The 18520-nt window shown below is 38.3% G+C and overlaps 1 protein-coding gene across 3 annotated transcripts in view; it reads right to left on the bottom strand.

The window, feature by feature from the left end:
• The window catches only part of myh11a (myosin, heavy chain 11a, smooth muscle), a 29687-nt gene that overhangs the window by 5558 nt on the left and 5609 nt on the right, over positions 1-18520 (bottom strand). For all 3 annotated transcript variants that reach the window (XM_056750567.1, XM_056750569.1, XM_056750568.1), the window contains 32 exons: positions 15771-16133; positions 14454-14610; positions 12344-12371; positions 10110-10209; positions 7732-7824; positions 7567-7630; positions 7351-7449; positions 7038-7181; positions 6679-6774; positions 6471-6589; positions 6192-6344; positions 5929-6102; positions 5648-5821; positions 5447-5561; positions 5162-5355; positions 4945-5066; positions 4403-4472; positions 4149-4309; positions 3964-4072; positions 3722-3853; positions 3424-3630; positions 3201-3338; positions 2540-2663; positions 2273-2444; positions 1965-2177; positions 1705-1849; positions 1415-1621; positions 1219-1323; positions 978-1130; positions 649-897; positions 360-572; positions 65-277 (listed from right to left, as the gene is read on the bottom strand). In XM_056750567.1, the coding sequence (XP_056606545.1) occupies positions 65-277; positions 360-572; positions 649-897; positions 978-1130; positions 1219-1323; positions 1415-1621; positions 1705-1849; positions 1965-2177; positions 2273-2444; positions 2540-2663; positions 3201-3338; positions 3424-3630; positions 3722-3853; positions 3964-4072; positions 4149-4309; positions 4403-4472; positions 4945-5066; positions 5162-5355; positions 5447-5561; positions 5648-5821; positions 5929-6102; positions 6192-6344; positions 6471-6589; positions 6679-6774; positions 7038-7181; positions 7351-7449; positions 7567-7630; positions 7732-7824; positions 10110-10209; positions 12344-12371; positions 14454-14610; positions 15771-16112 (4785 nt within the window). In that variant the 5' untranslated portion in view covers positions 16113-16133. The remainder of the gene's footprint in view (positions 1-64; positions 278-359; positions 573-648; positions 898-977; positions 1131-1218; positions 1324-1414; positions 1622-1704; positions 1850-1964; positions 2178-2272; positions 2445-2539; positions 2664-3200; positions 3339-3423; positions 3631-3721; positions 3854-3963; positions 4073-4148; positions 4310-4402; positions 4473-4944; positions 5067-5161; positions 5356-5446; positions 5562-5647; positions 5822-5928; positions 6103-6191; positions 6345-6470; positions 6590-6678; positions 6775-7037; positions 7182-7350; positions 7450-7566; positions 7631-7731; positions 7825-10109; positions 10210-12343; positions 12372-14453; positions 14611-15770; positions 16134-18520) is intronic.

The following is an 18520-nucleotide window of genomic DNA, read 5'->3' as shown; positions in this document are numbered from 1 at the left end:
CATGTACCTTATTTTGAAGACCCACCATAAACCACACAGTCTGAGTAAAGGAGAGATGTTGTACCTGTTTGACCAACTGCCTCTTCTTCTCCTCGCCCTGTTCGTCTCTGCCTTGAAGATCTCTCTCAAACTGAGCCTTTAGAGCTTGCATGTTGACCTCCAGACGAAGCTTAGCGTCCTCTGCAGCCTGTAATTCATCCTCCAGCTCTTCCAACTGGGTCTTCATCTCTTCCACCTGAGCTTCTAGACCGCGTTTGGACTTCTCGAGCTCATGCACCTAAAATCAATGGATTAAGTGGTAGGTAACTGTCTTTCTAATGTGTTCAACCTTTAAAACTGACATGATATGTTGAACTTACACTTTTGCCCACATCATCTTTGGAGCTGACCAGGTCCTCCATTTCAGCACGAAGGCCTTTGTTGGCTCGCTCAAGCTCCTCGCGGCTTACCTGAGCTTCATCTAAAGCTCTAGCCAACGACAGGGCCTTGGTCTCCTTCTCTCTAGCCTCAGCCTCTGCTCGATCTCGCTCATCTGCATATTTACTGGAGATGCTCTTCTCTTCTGCGAGCATCTGAGAAGAAACAACTCTATTTAGGACAGTAAATCAATACATTTAGTAGGTGTAGTGCCACGTAGCATGTAGAAACCTGATCAAACTTCTTCTGCCTCTTCTCAAGGTTGGACACCAGCTGTCTCTGATTGTCCAGATCCATCAGCGTGTCCTCCAGCTCCTGCTGCAGTCTGTTCTTGGTCTTCTCCAGCTTATCAAAAGCTGACGCCTTCTCCTCAAACTGAGTGTTGACCGCCTCCAGGTCTCTCTGCAGCCTCTTCTTACCTTCTTCTAAAACCTCTACATTACCTGACATCTCCTCCAGCTTTTTCTTGAAGTCAGAGAGCTGTCAACACAAAGATTCTTCAACATCTCAAGCTCTTGAACTCAATTTAGAGAAAATTCATGACGTCGTTAACCTCATACCTGGATGTTGAGGGTTGAGACGTGCCGCTCCACGTTCCTCTTTGCTTCCATTTCCTCCTCCAGCTGTTCTTGTATGGCGTTGCGATCATCCTCTATTTGACGTAGTTTAGTAGAGAACTGAAGCTTCTGTCGGGTTTCTTCAGCGAGCAACTCCTAAAATTGAAATCAAGAGTGAAAATCACACTTATTTTCCGACTGTTAAACAAAAAATGCTTGAGTAAAACTGCACATTTGTTAGTACCTGTGTATCTTGCACTTGAGCAGTAAGGCTAGACACATCTTTACTAAGCTTTATGTTCTTTCCTTCAGCATCATTCAGAAGATTGGTGACGCCTTCAAGTTCCACCTGTCAAATCAAGAACAGACGATAAATTAAGATGCTTGGTTTTCTCTTGAATAGAAAACTATTTGATTCTACTTGCAACAAAATAACTCGCCGTGATTTTAGACACCCGATCTCCAAGTTCAGCTTTCTGCTTCTCGCTGTCATTGAAACGAGACTGAAGGTCAACGAGTTGTCCCTCCACCTTCTTTCTCTTGTTTTCAACATCTTGTTTGCTCTGAGCAAGAGATCTGATCTCCACGTGAAGTTCTGACGTCTCTTTCTCCAAAGCTTGCTTGGTTTTCTCCAGATTCACTTTCGCCTAAGAAAAATGATACAGGTTTTATATAAGAACTTGGTAAAAAATCTTTACAGAAGGGAAGTGGACTTTTAGGATGTGTTTACCCTCTTGGACTGCTCCAGCTGTTCTGTAATCTCCTCGAAAGCTTGGGTGTGTTTCTGTCTCATCTCCTGCACCTGAGCCTCATGGACACGGCTCTCCTCCTCCATGGCTTTCTTCAGGAGAGTCACCTCCTGCTCACGTTTGGCCCTGAAAAAATATTGATTTTGATTTTGTTCATCTCTTCAAGACGTTACAGGGATATTAAAAAGTGTCTCCTTTCTGTTTTGTTCTCCAAAGGGAGTAATGGACAAAACTCACAAACCTGAGTTCTTGCTGAGTAGCTGTGGTGTCCAACGTGTCCTCAAGTTCTGATTTAAGAGCTTCAAGCTCTTCTCCCAAGTCTCTCTTGGTCTTTTCAGCTTTGTTACGGGCAGCCCGCTCCGAATCCAAATCCTCCTGAAGATCTGAGATGTGTCCCTCCAGCTCTCTGATCTTCTTGAGTGCATTGTTCTTTTGAGCAGTCTCATCCTCCAGTCTGATGTGAATGGAAGGAGTGAAATATAACAAAGGCAAATTTTCATTTGCACTTAAAACAAATCGATCAGAAGCATGGATCATGGAGTTGCTTACCGTGCCAATGCAGCCTGAAGCTCCTCCTCTTTCTTAGCGAGCTGGGCTTTGAGGTCAGCGATCTGAGCCTGAAGGTCAGCGAGCTGCTCCTGAAGGTCATTTGATTCACCCTCCAGTTTCCTCTTGGCTTTTTCCAGCTCCTGGCGAGACTTTTCTTCTTTCTTTAAGCGGACTATAGAGCAACACATAATTCATTCCAGTTTATGATGCTAATTGGACGTTGACTTAATTGATTTCCGGAGAATTGTTTTAGAATAATAAACAAACCTTCAAGATCGGATATCATTGACTCGTGCTTATTCTTCAGCTTGGTCAGGTTTTTAGATTTTTCTTCTTCTTCGGCCAAATTAGAGCTAAAATCTGCTACTCTTTCCTCTAGAAGCTTTCTCTCCTGCAAACAGAAAACATTTGAAAATCATAAAATATCATGCGACAAACACCGCAAATAAACAATACCGCACACATTAAATACTTCATTAAAATATTTTCAAAATATTTATTTAAATCTTTTTTTTAAAGTGTCAGCAAGACGTTTCCAAGCTATTAACAATAATAAGTAATGAATTAAAAATAATTATACAATAGAGGGTATGACCCACACAAAGATCTGATCTCACCATCATTGAGCAGTTCCTCAAGTATTTTCAAGAATTTGCCTTATAGTTCTTTTAGATTTATGCTGTCTCAGATTTTTTGTTTCTTTATGTAATCCCAGACTGACTCTATGATGGATAATATCTCTGTGTGGGGCATCCCATCATCTATAGGACTCCTTGTTCATACACGAGTTTCACTTAATACTATTAATGTAAGGGACCTATTTTGATATTTTTTTACAGGAACACGAAAGCAAAACATTTTTGGGGTAAAATATCGAATTTGCCCTAGACTTATGCACAGTGGTAATGAAACAAGCATGAACTCAAACCTTCAGCAGTTTGTTGTTATGGTCGTCCATGACCAGGACGTCATCCTCTAACTTCTTGATCTTGGCATCACAAGTAACCTTCTCCAGCTGCAGCTTCTGTCGAGCATCTTCTTCCTCCTCAAGGTGGTCCTCAAGGTCCTTAAACCATACAATGAACAGTACACTTTAGGGTTGTATCATCAATGCCCACCAACAAGCCTGTGAAAAAAAACTGAAGACATACTCTGATCTGGTCCTGCATCTTCTTCTTTTCCATTTGTAGGGCTGCACCGCGGTCTTCCTCCTCCTCCAGCCTGGCCTCCATCTCATGCAGGATCTCTTCTAGTTCTTGTTTCTTGGTGGCCAGGCGCATTCGCATTTCTTCCGCCTCTGCGTAGAGTTCGGTCTCGGCCTGTAGCTTCTCCTGGAGCTGGCTCCTTTCCTCAAGAAGCTAGATATGAAATGGTTTTGTTGTTTTTATTTAATTTAACTTTAAATGCTGTAAGAAAGCATCATTTCAAAATCAGGACCTGTATACATACCTGTGTGTGTTTCAACGAAATGTCTTTCAGTTCCGTCTCAAATTTTGCTGCTGATTCAGTAGCCCTTTGCAGCTCTTCCTCCTTCACACTCATCTCCTCCTCCTGACGTGTCACCTGCAGGAGCGGCTTCACCTGTGGACAATGATGGAGATAGATAAATGGTAATGTACATCTGCGGATGGAGTAGTCATGAGGTTTTTCAGATATCTTCCTGAATCCTTGAACACAAAAAAGTGTCTCACCTTTGTGAACAGTCTCCACCACTGCCAGTTCCTGAGTTTCAGATAAGCAGCACAGTTTCTCTGTATCACCTTCATCGCTGTCAGCTGTTGCTGTCTCTTGGCGAAGGCCCTGCGAGGAGAATAAGTCTGCTTGTTTATCCTAATGTATACTGCACAACCAAACAATCTCCAGGTATTAGACCCACTTTCTAGATAGGAAACCCCTGGCCTGTGCCTGGAAGGCTATGATTATGACGGTGATCTTAAGATCACGCTCCTCCTCAAGCTGTGCCAAGACTCCTGTGCGGAAGAACATTTTGCTCTGACCTATACGGTACAGGTTTGGATCAAGGTCCAGGTGCTTGATCTACATAGGAAGTTAGTTGGGAAAAAGAAACATTTACATTTTTAGGTCGTACAATCCACTGGGACAAGAATTAGTTGGATGATGTGATCTTACCATGAGACAGCAGGCCTGCTTGCCATCCATGAAGCCCTTTGGGATAGCATTTGCTGCCAAGATCTCATATCTGTAGACCGGGAACAAAATCAAGAAAGTTACATAACTTGCCGTTACACATTTGTGCAGTTAGAAGAATAACAATACAAACAGTCAATAAGTGTACCATAAAGGTTCAGATATAATTCACTTGAACGCAACGTCATTTCAAGGTTAATGTAGTCAAAATAAAGGTGTTAAGGATTTGTTGTGATGGTTCAAAACAGCTTGCTCAAACTTTCTAAGACATTTTAACTTCTAATGGCCCAAAGCGATGACGTACCAGAAAGGACTCAAGTACGTTGATGCTAATATCTATTTAAACAGTCCATCATATGATACTTCAACAATGTAAATGCTCACAATTGGTAGCCCATTTTCAGCTGCTTTGAATTCCTTTCAGATCCTTAGTGTAAAATGTAAACTTTGTAATGAGTCTACCATGAGTCTCGCTTATGGCATCAAGCAATGTTATGTTAACCTCAACAACTTAAACCACCAACCGTTGGCGGAACTCCTGGAAGACAATTCTGTTGGGGAATCCTTGACGGCAGATTCTTATACCTTCCAACACACCATTACATCTCAACTGTTCAAGCACCAGATGGGCGTCCAATTTTCCTGCCTGAAAGCAAGAAAAAGGTAATATAAACATGCACTGTTTTTCATGCGCTTGCATTTAAAAGTTACCATTTTCTCTTTATAGGACAGTAGACTTACCCGTTTCTCATGATTTGGGATGATGCAGCGTACAAAGTTTGGCTGTGTGTTGTGCAGTGTGGTCATAAGCTTGGCCAGAGACTCTTTGTAAAGTTGACCAACAGTACGGAACATGCCCTTCTTGGTCTTAGAAGCACTAGGTGCAGAGCTGTCTGACATCTTGGCAATGGTTTCCAAACCAACCACACGATCAGCTGAGAAAGACAAAATATAGAATCTATCAACCATTATCTCAGTTATAAATCGTATAATTCAGTTTTGTTGTTCTGAATAACTAATACTAACCGTCCTTCCACAGATCTTGCATAAAAAGATTAGAGGAATTATTCAGGAGCGCGGTAACATTGTCATTCAGAGGGTCCATGTTCTTGGTCAACCATGCGGTTGCATTGTAGTCCACCTAATTGAGAAAGGTTTGGTTTCAAAACAGCATCTGGATCATCGTCTGGATCACAATCTTCTTCACATTTTTTTGTAGGCGCTTACCCTTCCAGCATAGTGGAACACAGAGAACTCGGTCTTGTCCTTCAGTTGCTTGGGTTTAGCAAACTTCAGATGATTAACGTGAGTGTTGCACAGTTTCTCCACAAAGGACACATCCGTCGCCTTTGGGAACCAACACTCTTCATCCAGCAGTGCCAGGATGCCTGGAGGGTTGTTCTGTTGGGATGATTCAGTACAAATTAATTAAAAATGTCATGCAAGACTTCAAGAATTTAACAATTAACACTTAATGACGTGGTTGGTCTACGGGCACAAAAACGTACCGCTCTTTCAATAAGTTCAATGCAAGGTTGCAAATCCAGACCAAAGTCGATGAAGTTCCACTCGATGCCTTCACGCTGGTACTCTTCCTGCTCCAGTATGAACATGGTGTGGTTGAAGAGCTGCTGAAGCCTCTCGTTGGTGTAGTTGATACAGAGCTGCTCAAATGAATTGTCCTGAAGGAGAAATATAGTACACGCCATTGGTCTCAACGAATGTTAGAGATTTTTGCCAAATATGCTCTTTCCTTTCATTGTCTCCAAACCTCGAAGATCTCAAAGCCAGCAATGTCCAAGATTCCCAGGAAAGATGCTCCCTGACGTTTGGTTTTGTCCAGTGCCTTATTAACTCTCAGAAGGATCCAACGGAACAAGCGTTCATACATGGCTTTAGCTAAGGCTTCAATTGCAAAATCTGCCTGTTGGGGGAAATCAATAAATGATAAGTAAAAGCTAACACTCTAATGCCCCCCCCCCATTCACAGCCGTGTTAATTCATAAAGTTTGGAAGCATACAGTATGTAGTGTCTTTTAGAGCTCTTTACCTGTTCTTTGGTTTGGGCCTTCTGCACAACCTCACGACCAACTTTGATACGAGGTGTCAGAATGGCTCTTGTGAAGTCTGTTACATTAATGCCTTGGAGATGACAAACTTTCTGGGCAGCTGAGAATGGAAAACGTACTTTAGTCAGTTTCCGTCTGTAATGTTATTTATATTAATAGTCATTTGATGTTTTGCCAATAGTGTCTGACCCGTGTTGTCTGGCATGGTTGCTTGTTCCTGGTTCCTCTCTTTCTTGAACTCAATGTTCCCCAACTGAAGCACAGTTGAGACTACTTTGAGGACATCTAACGAAGAAGAAAAAGTGGAAATAATATTTCTTCTCATCATATTTCTCTGGCCAAAAAGTATTTTTGCATTTACTAAATATTGACTTAATAATTAAATACCCTCGAAAATTGGGTAAAATATGGATAAGCTCAACCATTGATTTATGTTGACCCTGAAAATATCCATATTTGACCCAACCATGGAGCATTTTAAGAGTGTTCCTTACAATAATAAGCAGAAAAGACGGCATGTTCTTATTTTATGGAATATAATGCCGCACCTGTTCTTTCCTCAGGAGTAAAACCCATGATGTTCATGGCCTCCATGGTTTCGTCATACATTTCATCATCCTGGTTGCCTGGAACCTGGACGTGGCCGGCAGAAAGGAACCGATAGTTGCTGAAGCTTTCCAGCAGAAGCTCCTCTGTCAAGAAAGAGAGTATGTATCATCATATGCCAATGCAAAAATGGTAGAAAAACAACATTGATGCAAGAAGATCTGTTTTACGTTTTTGAACATCATTCTGTCATTAAGCCAAAATGAATTAAGTCAGAATGGAAGATGGTGGATGTAATTGCAGCTATAGACTTACCGCGTAATTTGTCCTGAACTCCTGCTACCATGTAGTAGAAAATGTGGAAGGCTCTTTCTGTTTTTGCTTGTCTGATACAGCGAGATTTCTCCAGCAGATCTGAGGTGGTTTGGAAATTAAGGTGCAATCTGTGTTTCATGCATTAAAGTTAAGTGTGTGATGTCTTTGCTTCAACTGCTTATTCAGGATGTAAGAAGTCATCAGTTTCAAGGATACATGTTTCTATATTGGCTCCAACAATGAAACCTGTTACATCAAAGTTAATGCGGATGAATTTGCCCTGTGGAGAGAATACATTTGCAACATTGAATTTTAATCTTGTGCATTGACTCAAGAATGAAGGTTATATTATATATATTTTTGTATATTGTACAAACTTACGAATCTGGATGAGTTATCGTTCTTGATGGTTTTAGCATTACCAAAGGCCTCTAGAATTGGATTTGCCTGCAGTAGCTGCTTTTCCAACTCGCCCTAAAGTGCCAGGTTTAGGAATCATTATACAGAAATCAAGCTAACAAGAAAAATAAAAAATTGGACAGAATATTGGAATAAAAAAAGTTCAAAAGAAAAAAGGTAGAAAGAACTTATAAAATATAGCTCCTCGTTTAAAACGTATATGCACTGATTGCATTTAAAATGAGTTTCAGTTATTGATATCTTTTAAGTGATCGCCTTCCAAAAAATATAAATATTTAAATCTCAGTGGAATGAAACATTGAGCTCTTAAACTTGGATAATGCCGTCTGTGGGTCAAAAAGCACCTGGTGTCAATTGACCCTTATGATGAGATTCTCATTTTTGGACTGAAAAAGGATAAAAGCATGACAGAAAGTTTCAATCAGCCTACTTTCTTACAGGGCTGTCATCTGAAGAAACTAAACTTAATTAAAAATATATAATAAATATGGCATAAAATTTTACACATTTATTCATTCCCTGATCTGTCCATCGTCCCAAAATTTATGGAAGATATAGACAAACTTCATAAAGAAAATAAAGGAGTTTAGACTGTAGACCGTTTCCGCGCTTATTTTCAATGTTCATGTTTAATTGGACACAAGCAATCCCAACGTGTGGAAAAAGTTAGATATCTACCAGAAAGAGTTTGCTGCTTAGAAGGAAAGAAGATCGCTGACAGCTTCAGAGACTGACGAAGAAAAACAAACAAGAAAAGGTGAAGAAGACAAAACAAATAAATTGACAAAGACAGAAGCAGTAAAGAGTTCAGAGTGAAATCACTTTGAGAACAGTAATAACGATTTGTCATTTTTTCAGCACTGCAGTGATCATGGAATACACATAAAGAGAACAGATTTTCTCGCACTCATTAAAATACATTTCAAAGAACTTGAGCATTATGACTAAGCATCCAAAATAAGCTCATATGTGTGGCAGTCATGCATGAAGCAAACATCTAAAACAGGAGTTCTCAACCTTATTGACTCCAAGGCCGTATTCAACAATATTCAAAGGCCTTCCTCCCTCCCACTCACAAAAACTTATATTTTTACTACAAAAAATCTGAGCATTATCTAGAAAAAAGTGGCAAAATAATAAGAAATATATTGGTTTTAATTGAATTAATCTTGAGGCCCCCTTAGAAGTCAGCTGGGCCCCCTTGTGGGCCCCGGCCCCCCTGTTGAGAACCACTGATCTAAAATGTGTACAAAGATTGCCTGATCTCACAGGAATTTCGGACATGAATATTTCGTATGAGTTTTTAGAAGTGAATCACACAAAAATGTTTAAAGAGACCCGACACTAAACCTAACTGTCACTGACGCAAAAGCAGACCATGCAAAAGAGATTGTATGAATCTTACAAACCACATCAGTTGACACTGAGAGAGCAATGACAGTCCTAATGCACACACATATGAGCTTGACAGCTGATGCGTGAGTCAGATTAATATGTGGTCAAGAAAAAACTGAGATCATCAAATCAAAAAGCTATTATTTGGCATGCACACACACACTGTGTTCAGAAACACCATTTCAATGCCAGGCCTCAGCTCTGACAGAGAAAGACATCTCAGATGGGGGAATGGCACACGTGATCCAATAATTATGTTAAATTGAATTTCTATATCAGTTTTCATGAACACACGGGCTTCATAGCACAGTTTGTACAATAGTCTTACAGGCGGTCCCTCCATGTAAGACTTGCTTTGCTAAAATCACTCGCAGTGAGAAACTCAGGCATGCAAATTCTCAAACCCACACAGCATGGAATTTTTGGGGAATTCCTTTTTTACTCACATAGGCAAACTGTTGTCCTGAATGTTGCTATTTGAGGGAATTCATTGAGGAAGTTATCATTAGATATCGTAGGTTAACTAAAAACACTCTCTTGCATTCACCGGCTCTTAACTGCTTTCAGTGTTGTAGTGTTGTGAGGTTAAAATGACTCGACAACAAATCGTACAAATTATTTTGAAATCGGGCTATTGCTAAAACGGCATGATATAGACATAAATGAGATAAGACATCAAAAACATCAATATAACAGGATACTTATTAGCTCCTTCCTTTGTGCTTAATATTTACAGTATAACTTTTCGCATCTAATATCAAGTAAAGGGTTTTACCACTTTTTAACAGAATTAAACATACTGTAATGTGATCGCCTAATGCTTGGGTAAAATGTGGAGAACCCCAATCGTTGGTATGAATGGACCTAGAAAAAGTTCATAATTGACCCAAACACGTTCACTTGAGCAGATGACAGATGACGACAGGTGTGAAATTCATGCTTACAGCGCTTGTGTCCTTCTTGCCTTTGTGGGACGAGGCCACCAATGCCAAATACTGGATGACTTTCTTTGTGTTTTCTGTCTTTCCGGCACCTGATTCACCACTAGATAGAAAACAACATTGGTAAGAAAACATCTCCACGCAACATTTCGAATGTGGATTGAAGTCAAATGAAGTTAACTGGACTTCTTCTGTGAAATCGTTCCCGACAGCTCAATTTATAAATCATAATTATATGCTTACAGTTGTGAATCAGGGTAATGCAGGGACATTTGTTTATTTTTTAGCTTTAAATCATATCCAGAAGAATCTGTTAGAAGAAAAACAAACTCAAGAAATATTTCAAGGATTCAAGTTTGAACAACTTTAAAATATGCGTGATATAAGATTGATTAAAATCAAACTAAATTCATGGTCAAAATAAACATTATTTCGCCAAGAGACTCATTTATATTAATGGACAAATAAAGTCCATCTGACATTGTGAGAAGTTTTCTTTACAATGGTCAACAATTGTACCATGTTTTGTTAGCCGTTTCCGATATGAGAAAGATTGTGTATGACTGATCCCAAACTTCACGCTGACACACACCAACATTTCCATATTAGGAAAACTGTGTCTGGGAATCATAAGGCCGGTCCGCAGCCTCAGGACTGGAGCTTTGGCAGGAGCACGAAGCCCTTGGATCACTTCATCTAAGCCATTTTATTGGAAACTTTAAACTGAAATGATTCTACATTCAGTTTTGGACCATTTATGAAATCTTGCACTTTAAAATTCAGGATGGACGTGCCAGCAGTCTGACCTGATGGTGATGAAAGTGTTGGCCTGCCCTCATACACTGCAGTGGGTTTTAGTTATGGGAAAGCATGTTTGGAGGGTTAAAGTCTAATAAGTCAGTCCTATCATACTGTCCGGCTGGTTTGTCATAGTTCAAAGCTTCAAAAACACTTCATGGGAGAGTTGGGAAGAAACATGTGGAAATGTCATTAGAGAATTCTGTACCCTAGCAACCGTCGCCCCAGAGCTATTTACATCCATTTCCTTTTCCACAGTCACAGGAAGTATACAAACTGTGTTTGTTGGCACAGTATTTCACAGCATTTGTTGTGTGAAACAAATTATACTGCTCATCTTTTATTCTTGTTAGATACAAAAATATCTATATTTGAATGACTGTTTGTTAAAAATAAATTGATTTTGTTTTGCATGACCTGTGAGTTCTTCAAATGTTCATCAGAAACTCATTAAAAGCTATAATAATAAAGAAAAAAACACAAATAAAGTCAGCATGCAAGAATATCTTGATTTAGAATCGGGACAGAGGGCACACTTCCTGTGAGCGGGACGACACTGAGGGGACCGAGACCTTTGGGCTTCATCTCATACAGTATGTTCCCACTGCTGAGAAACACTTAAAACTATTTGTTTGTTGGTGGATAATTATGTCGGACACTAATCTTAATTTGTGTAAATATGCAGTTGCGATTAACTTCTAGTATTGTTAAAGGAACAGACACACAAAAATGAATTGTTTCATCGTATATTCACCCTAATGTTATGCACTTTCCTTGAAGCATGTATGTATGATGCATTATAAAAGTAGTTTTAAAGCAGTGTATTGTCTTATAAATACTTGTTATTACAGTTAATACATTATAACACTTAGTAATTCATTGTTACACTAAACATTTTAAATTAGGTTATAATTCCTTACAACTACATATAATGTATTACAACACACATTATGAATAATAATAATGCATTTTACCCTTTAATAACTCTTTATAATGCATTATACATACATGCTTCAAGGAAAGTGTTACCCTGTCTTTCTTCTGCAAAAGAAGATATTTTGAAGAATGTTGGTGACCAAACAGCATCGAGCCCCTTTGACTTCCATTATATGAACAGAAAACTACCGAGACATTTCTCAAAATATCTTCTTTGGCAGTCCATTTTGTGTCTGTTTTTTTATATCCCTTTAAATAATATTAAAACAGGCTTGACATAGATTCAACATTGACTTACATTTACGCATTTGGCAGACGCTTTTATAAAGCGACTTGCATTGCATTCAACAACACATTTGTTTTCTAAGTACGTGATTGATGTTTGTATCTCAATTTGCCATGATTGTCAACTTTATTCTGAAATGTGTACAGTATGCACTGTTCTTAGATTTAGTTAGATTTAGCAGTGATTGGAGATGCATAAAAAGAACAAAAGCACTTACGTGCAAAGAATGGACTGGTCCTCCCGATCTGTAGGGAAAAGATTGCAACAATGACTTTAGTCAGACTGAAACTCAAGAGATATGAGTTGGGCATCGTCCACTGTAATTCTCAAACTTATTTTTGGACTTGCATCATTACACATATTGCTTTTGAGATCAGCCTTGAAGTTCTTGCCATCATGTAAACTGTTAGCGTACGACCGAATACCAATGTCATAACCCTATCCAATAATACAGATAATCCAAAAACATTAGATTTGCAGCAGTAATTTGAATTGTTCGACGAAAAACGTACAATGCTTTCCTTCTAATTCTCACAGCTCTTCTCCTGAGCTCAGCAATCGACAATCATTGATTCACAATGCTAAAGTTAGAACATGAAACCTCTTGATATAATGTTGTCACCTTTTAAGGGTTTTATCCTTCCTCAAACCTTACATTAATGACGGCTCAATATCTCCACATCAATGAGTTTGCACTTCACATTAAAACAGCTTTCGTCTGTTATCTAGGACGCTGAAGGTTGGACCCATGCCCAACCAGTTTAATGTGAGCTATAGCGTGTTCCGCTCAAAAACGTCCATCGCTGTAAACACAATGAATGACTACAGTTCATTTTCTGGATATGACTTAAGCCGGGCAGGTTTCCACGCACAACATGAGGTCAGTTTCTTTAAAAAACCTCAGTCCTAATTAAGGCACAAATCACGGCAGGAAAACCAAATCTAAACACATGGACGGGAAAACTACCTCAGTCAAAGCATTTGACAACAAGAAAGATGCTCATATATAGTTTTAACCTTCTACAAATGTTGATCAATGTAATTTGATTCTCATTTCACCCAGAATGTGAACCCGATATTCGTGTCATACCCGGTCAACCATGGAAACCTTGCCAGACTTCAAAGAGACATCAGTGTAAACCGTTGCTGGAATGTGAAGAGAGAGAGAGAGAGAGAGAGAGAGAGAGAGAGAGAGATACTCCTGGACCATCAATGGTAGTTCAGGAAATACAGCAACCCCTCAAAATCTGCTTGGACTTCTCAACATGTTATATTCATTAGAAAGAGCCGACAAAACCAGATCTTTAAATGTCTTGTTAAAAAATTTGTGTCATGTTGTCTGTCTTTAAATAACAGAAAACGCACACATTTAATGCGCCTGAAACTACAACATTCTGTGATGTTAAGAGTTTAAAGCGATCTGATCCATCAGAGCATCACTACCCTTAAAGATCAGCGTGACAATACATCGTCCTGCACTTCTGCTTTTCCTGTAATTTCTTGTAGGCTTTGCTGTTTCTTCTAAGAGAAGTGTCATTGAGTGAAACCTTTTTTTCACTTTTTTCAAAGAGGGTCATTTACGTCTTCAAGTTATTGTTTTAAAGAGTTTTCCAGTTAAGTTACCAGAGCCTTCTGAGAGAAACAATATTGTATAAATGTTAAGTATAAACGTACGTTTCTATGATTTTTCTTACATATTGTTGGCTATGCAGGTTGTTGTTGTCTAGTAAAGCTGAAAAGCATTGATGTTGTAGCGAGTTTACAGTCGGTCATCATCGTGAAACAACAAAAACACTTTTGTATGAAGGTACGATAAACTGCTCATTTATATGCAGTGAGATGGTGTGATGTATCTCAAGTTTGTACATTTGGCTATTGGTCAGCTACATCATATCTCATATCACTCAAGGTTGTGGGTTTAATTCCCAGAGAAAACACAAATAGTTATAAAAATATATCCTTAAATGCATTGTGTCCCTTTGGATAGAAGCATCTGCCAGATGCATGAATGTAAATGTATAATAGAATAAATTAGCTTCAAGCTTAAGTTCTTGCAAACGGATGCAGCTTTTAACCAGTGTTCTTACAGCGACATTAGACGTGTGACCTGTTCACACATACAAACACGCACACCATTGACTTGTTAACGTAAGCTGTTGTTAGAGCTGTCACACAACACATAAACAAACACAAACGACAAGAGCTCATTCTTATTCTCATCAGGAGTCTACACATGTTATTTTCAGGGTTCAGCATCCATCATGGATTACATTTCAAGTATTAAAGACAGAGATCAACAAGAAACTCAAACATTTGTTAAAGCTCACCTTGCATCATGTTCCTGTAAGCGTTATCTGAGATAGAGTAGATGTGAGGCGGGACCTCGTGACGCTTTTTGCCTTTGTACATTTCAATGATCTTCTCAGAGTAGATGGGAAGCATTTTATATGGATTTACCACCACACAGAAGAGTCCAGAGTATGTCTGAAATAAACATGATGTACATTGTGTTTGAGCGTTATGCTATGCATCCACAGGTTGAAAAACAGCAAAAGATAGCATAGAGTCAACAGGTCTAGCTCCGAAGGCGTCTTTCTTAATATTTCAAAGCACTGTCACACATTCCAAACAGAAGACTTTGTTTCACCATACTTTAAACAATTCTCTTGACTGTTTGCATCTTCGGAGTAAAAACGAATGGCTTGTTAGCAAAACAGATCACAGGCGTATGTTTGGAGGCCTGTGGAAGTTATACAGTATAACCCCTAATGACCCTACTTCATCATCCTCAAAGTCCATTTAACACTGGAAATGACCACTACTGTTTAATAGAAATTAGTGCAACATACGATTGTCACAATAGATTTTTTTATAATTATAAAAATTAAAAAAGGATTAAAAAGTGTAAATTCTAAAAAATTTAAGCTGGTAGTATGCCCTTATATACCATCTTCTGTTACTTGGACAGAAAAATGAACTGATGACTTTTGCATCTCCTATATGCCAAATGACGTCATTGTATCATCCAGAAAACTTTTACTGACAAATAAACTTGCATTTCTCTGTCCATGTAACACAAAAAAGAGAATAAACCACGTTGATTTATATATACCACCAACTTTAAAATCAATAAATTAAAATAAAATATTAATATTATGTGCAATGATGAGTCAAGCTAAATTATTCAGAGCAAGTGTTTAACTATATGTGAATATTTTAATCAATATTATTGGATATTATAGTAGCAGATAATGATTTTTTTTGTACTTTGTAAGAAAATTAGGGACAATTTAAATGGTTTTAAAAGGATTTTATAATGAATATCATACTAAATTTATTATGAATATGTAAACTGTTAAGCACTTGTAATAAAAACTTTAAAGCTGCAATCTGTTACTTTTTTGGTTAAAAAAAACCAGGCAAGTACACCAAAAGTCTGTTTAAAACTTTATAAAATTAAAACTGTGTTGTCACTTTATCTTATCTTGATCTCTGTTAGGCTGTCAAGTACAGTTTTGTGGGAAAACACATTTGACTTCAATCCAAGTAAAGAAAAGTACATAAAGCATCTTCCAATGTTATGTTTCAAACAGACATGGCGACAGAGAGGCCAAAAAATACACAAATTACTGTGATGTACTCACATAGATGAGGCCGGAGTAGTATCTCTCTCTCAGGTTGTGTAACACAGAGGCTTCATTCAGGCAGGTGAGCTCGGCCATATCCTCCACCTTGCTGAATTTGGGTGGGTTCATCTTCTGGATGTCATCCTTGTTGACTGTGATTTTCTTGGCGTTGTCCACCAGCTCCACCAGGACCTCATCGCCGTGTTCCTCTTTGATGCTGGCCGCCTCAAACCCGTGTTTCTCAGTAGGGACCCAGACAAGCTTTTTGGCTGTCCAGTCTGCCTGTGCGACGGGACTGTTCATAAAGTCCTTGTCCAGGAACAGAAACTTCTCATCCTCGGTCAAGCTCTTCTTCGTCATCTTGGTGTTGGGTTAAGACAACTGGAAGTACAAGAGAGAAATTGAAGTTTAAAAACATGCAGTTGCTTATATGGTTATTATTAAGATTAAATGGAATTCAAATGGAAACTTTTGCTTAAGAATCAATTGCGTCTGAAATATTTCTCCTGAGAAAAAGAGTCAGAAATCTGACAAATGTCTCTATCATTGAGTTTCAGAAGAAATGTCAACAATGTCTCAAACTGAGCTCAGATTTGTCAAGTCTACAAACAAAAATCAATATTGTTGAAGATCCCAATATGAACTTGAACATTTCTCATGAAATTAAATCAAATTTAATAATTATTTTAGCTCTACAACTAATATTCTTAAATTTATATCGCATTTGTTTCTATTTTTATTTCTCTTCTTTAGTTTTGGTAGAAACATTAAATAAAACACAACTGAGAACTCCATCAAATCTCATGAGCTACACTGTAAAACTTTGCTGTAGTTTTGTAGCAGGTTTGCCAGTAACTTACTGTATTTAATTTGCAATTTTATTTTAAACATAAACTTACCCAGTTCTTATATTTTCTGAGATAAAACAAGACTAAATATCTTAAGTCACTTTTCTTGTTATGTAAATGTATCCTAATTTAAGAAGTTTTAAACATTTTTAGAAAACAAAACAAAAATGCTCGGAAAGAATGTCATTTTTTGCAGTGTTCCTGTAGTAATGAGAACAGTCTCTTCTTGCTCATTTTGAGTGTTTCAATTTTGATTAAAGGGTAAGGTCATCATTTTGGTATGAACCAACCCTTTAAAGTAAAGTTTAACTCAAATGAAAACATTACTAATAGGAAAGCATTAAATAGTCATGAAATCTGCAGGAAGTTACTGGCAAAGTTCAGCAGTGTATAAAAGAGCAACATCTGAGCATTTTCCTCCGGACTGCTATGGATTGTTTATTCATGCTCCAAAGCTAAACGTTTGTAGCTAATGAGTTTTGTTTATAAATACATTACAATAATGTACCAAAATGGCACAAAATAAAACATCATCAAACATCTGTATACATTTTACGTTTACATTTTGCGCAACATCAGCTAAACGTTTTGCAAAAGATTTTTGGTGGTGGTTGTCATACACTAACACTGCAGTGTAACTCGTGCAAAGTTAATCAAAATGGCCCTTTTCCTAAACAAGCAATGCAGGTCACAGGGGACACATCGCTATCATCCCAAATCAAGATGAAAACCCGCCTGAGAACATAAAGAACATTTATCTGCTCTATTCCTCTGGTGTCGAATGGTACAGAACACACCTTCATATGCAAACCAAATGTGATAATCAATACTCGCTATTTTTTCATGACTTCAGTGGCTCATCTTTGGTCCCATGCTGTAATGACCATATAAGGTTTCCTTCTAAGCAGTAGACGATCTGTCGACCTAAACAGCAGAAGCAAGTGAACTCCCAAACAAAGCCCTTATAGGGAATAGTATGCCTCCAGCCGGACTCGCAGTTTACTCCAAAATGATAACAGTAGGGAGGGACGGTCCCGGGCTTGGGGGGATGCAATTTTCCTGCAGCGTTCCCCCACCCTTCTCTTCCTCTGCTAGGCTAGTAAAAGGATGTTTAAACAACGTACAGTACAGCTGGCAGGTGCAGATTTGGAGTTCTATTGATATTGATAAATATTATCATGTTTTTCATCTTAAAGGACAGTGCGTCTTAAGTAAGAAAATGCTTTCATCATTTACTCGGTCTCAAGTCATTACAAACTTCAATGACTTTCTTTCTTCTGCAGAATGGAAAAAAATGTTGATCACCGAACAGCATTGACCCCCATTGACTTACATTGTATGAACACGAAACCCACCAGACATTTCTCACAATATCTTTTTTATAGATTTGGGTGAAAAAGGGACGAACCCAACCGTAGGGTTTTAAATAAATGAACCATGGGTTGGTTCAACCGAAAATGCTGGCTTGTTTTAACCCCTTGCCGGCCTCCCCCCTTTTGATCCAGTGCTGGGATAAAAATAATTAAAAGAATAGATATTCCAACTTATGCACTGTAAAAAAACAACAAAAACATATATATTTCATAATATTCTGGCAGCAGGGGCCCCAAGAAAAGTGTAAAAAACAACTAAACAAAACATATTTTTCGTGTTATTTTACAACTGACATTTACATTTGCTGTCTATTTTTGTAATTTGACCTATTTTTACCGCATTTACAAAATCTTGGAAAATTGAAAATATATATACACTATATATTGAGTGCACCAAGTCAACTATAAAAAAAATAAAAGTGCCATTGAAATCGCTGTTTCAATACCATGCAAAAGCAGCAAATGAAAACCTATAAAACCTTCTGAGTATCCACCAGCACAAGTTTACATTCGGATTTATCTAATTGGTATTAAATGGCTGATCAAT

Source organism: Triplophysa dalaica, chromosome 6, assembly GCF_015846415.1.
Source record: "Triplophysa dalaica isolate WHDGS20190420 chromosome 6, ASM1584641v1, whole genome shotgun sequence".
Lineage (NCBI taxonomy): Eukaryota > Metazoa > Chordata > Actinopteri > Cypriniformes > Nemacheilidae > Triplophysa > Triplophysa dalaica.
Note: the sequence above shows the minus strand (reverse complement) of the source record. Positions and strands in the feature narration are given on the sequence as shown.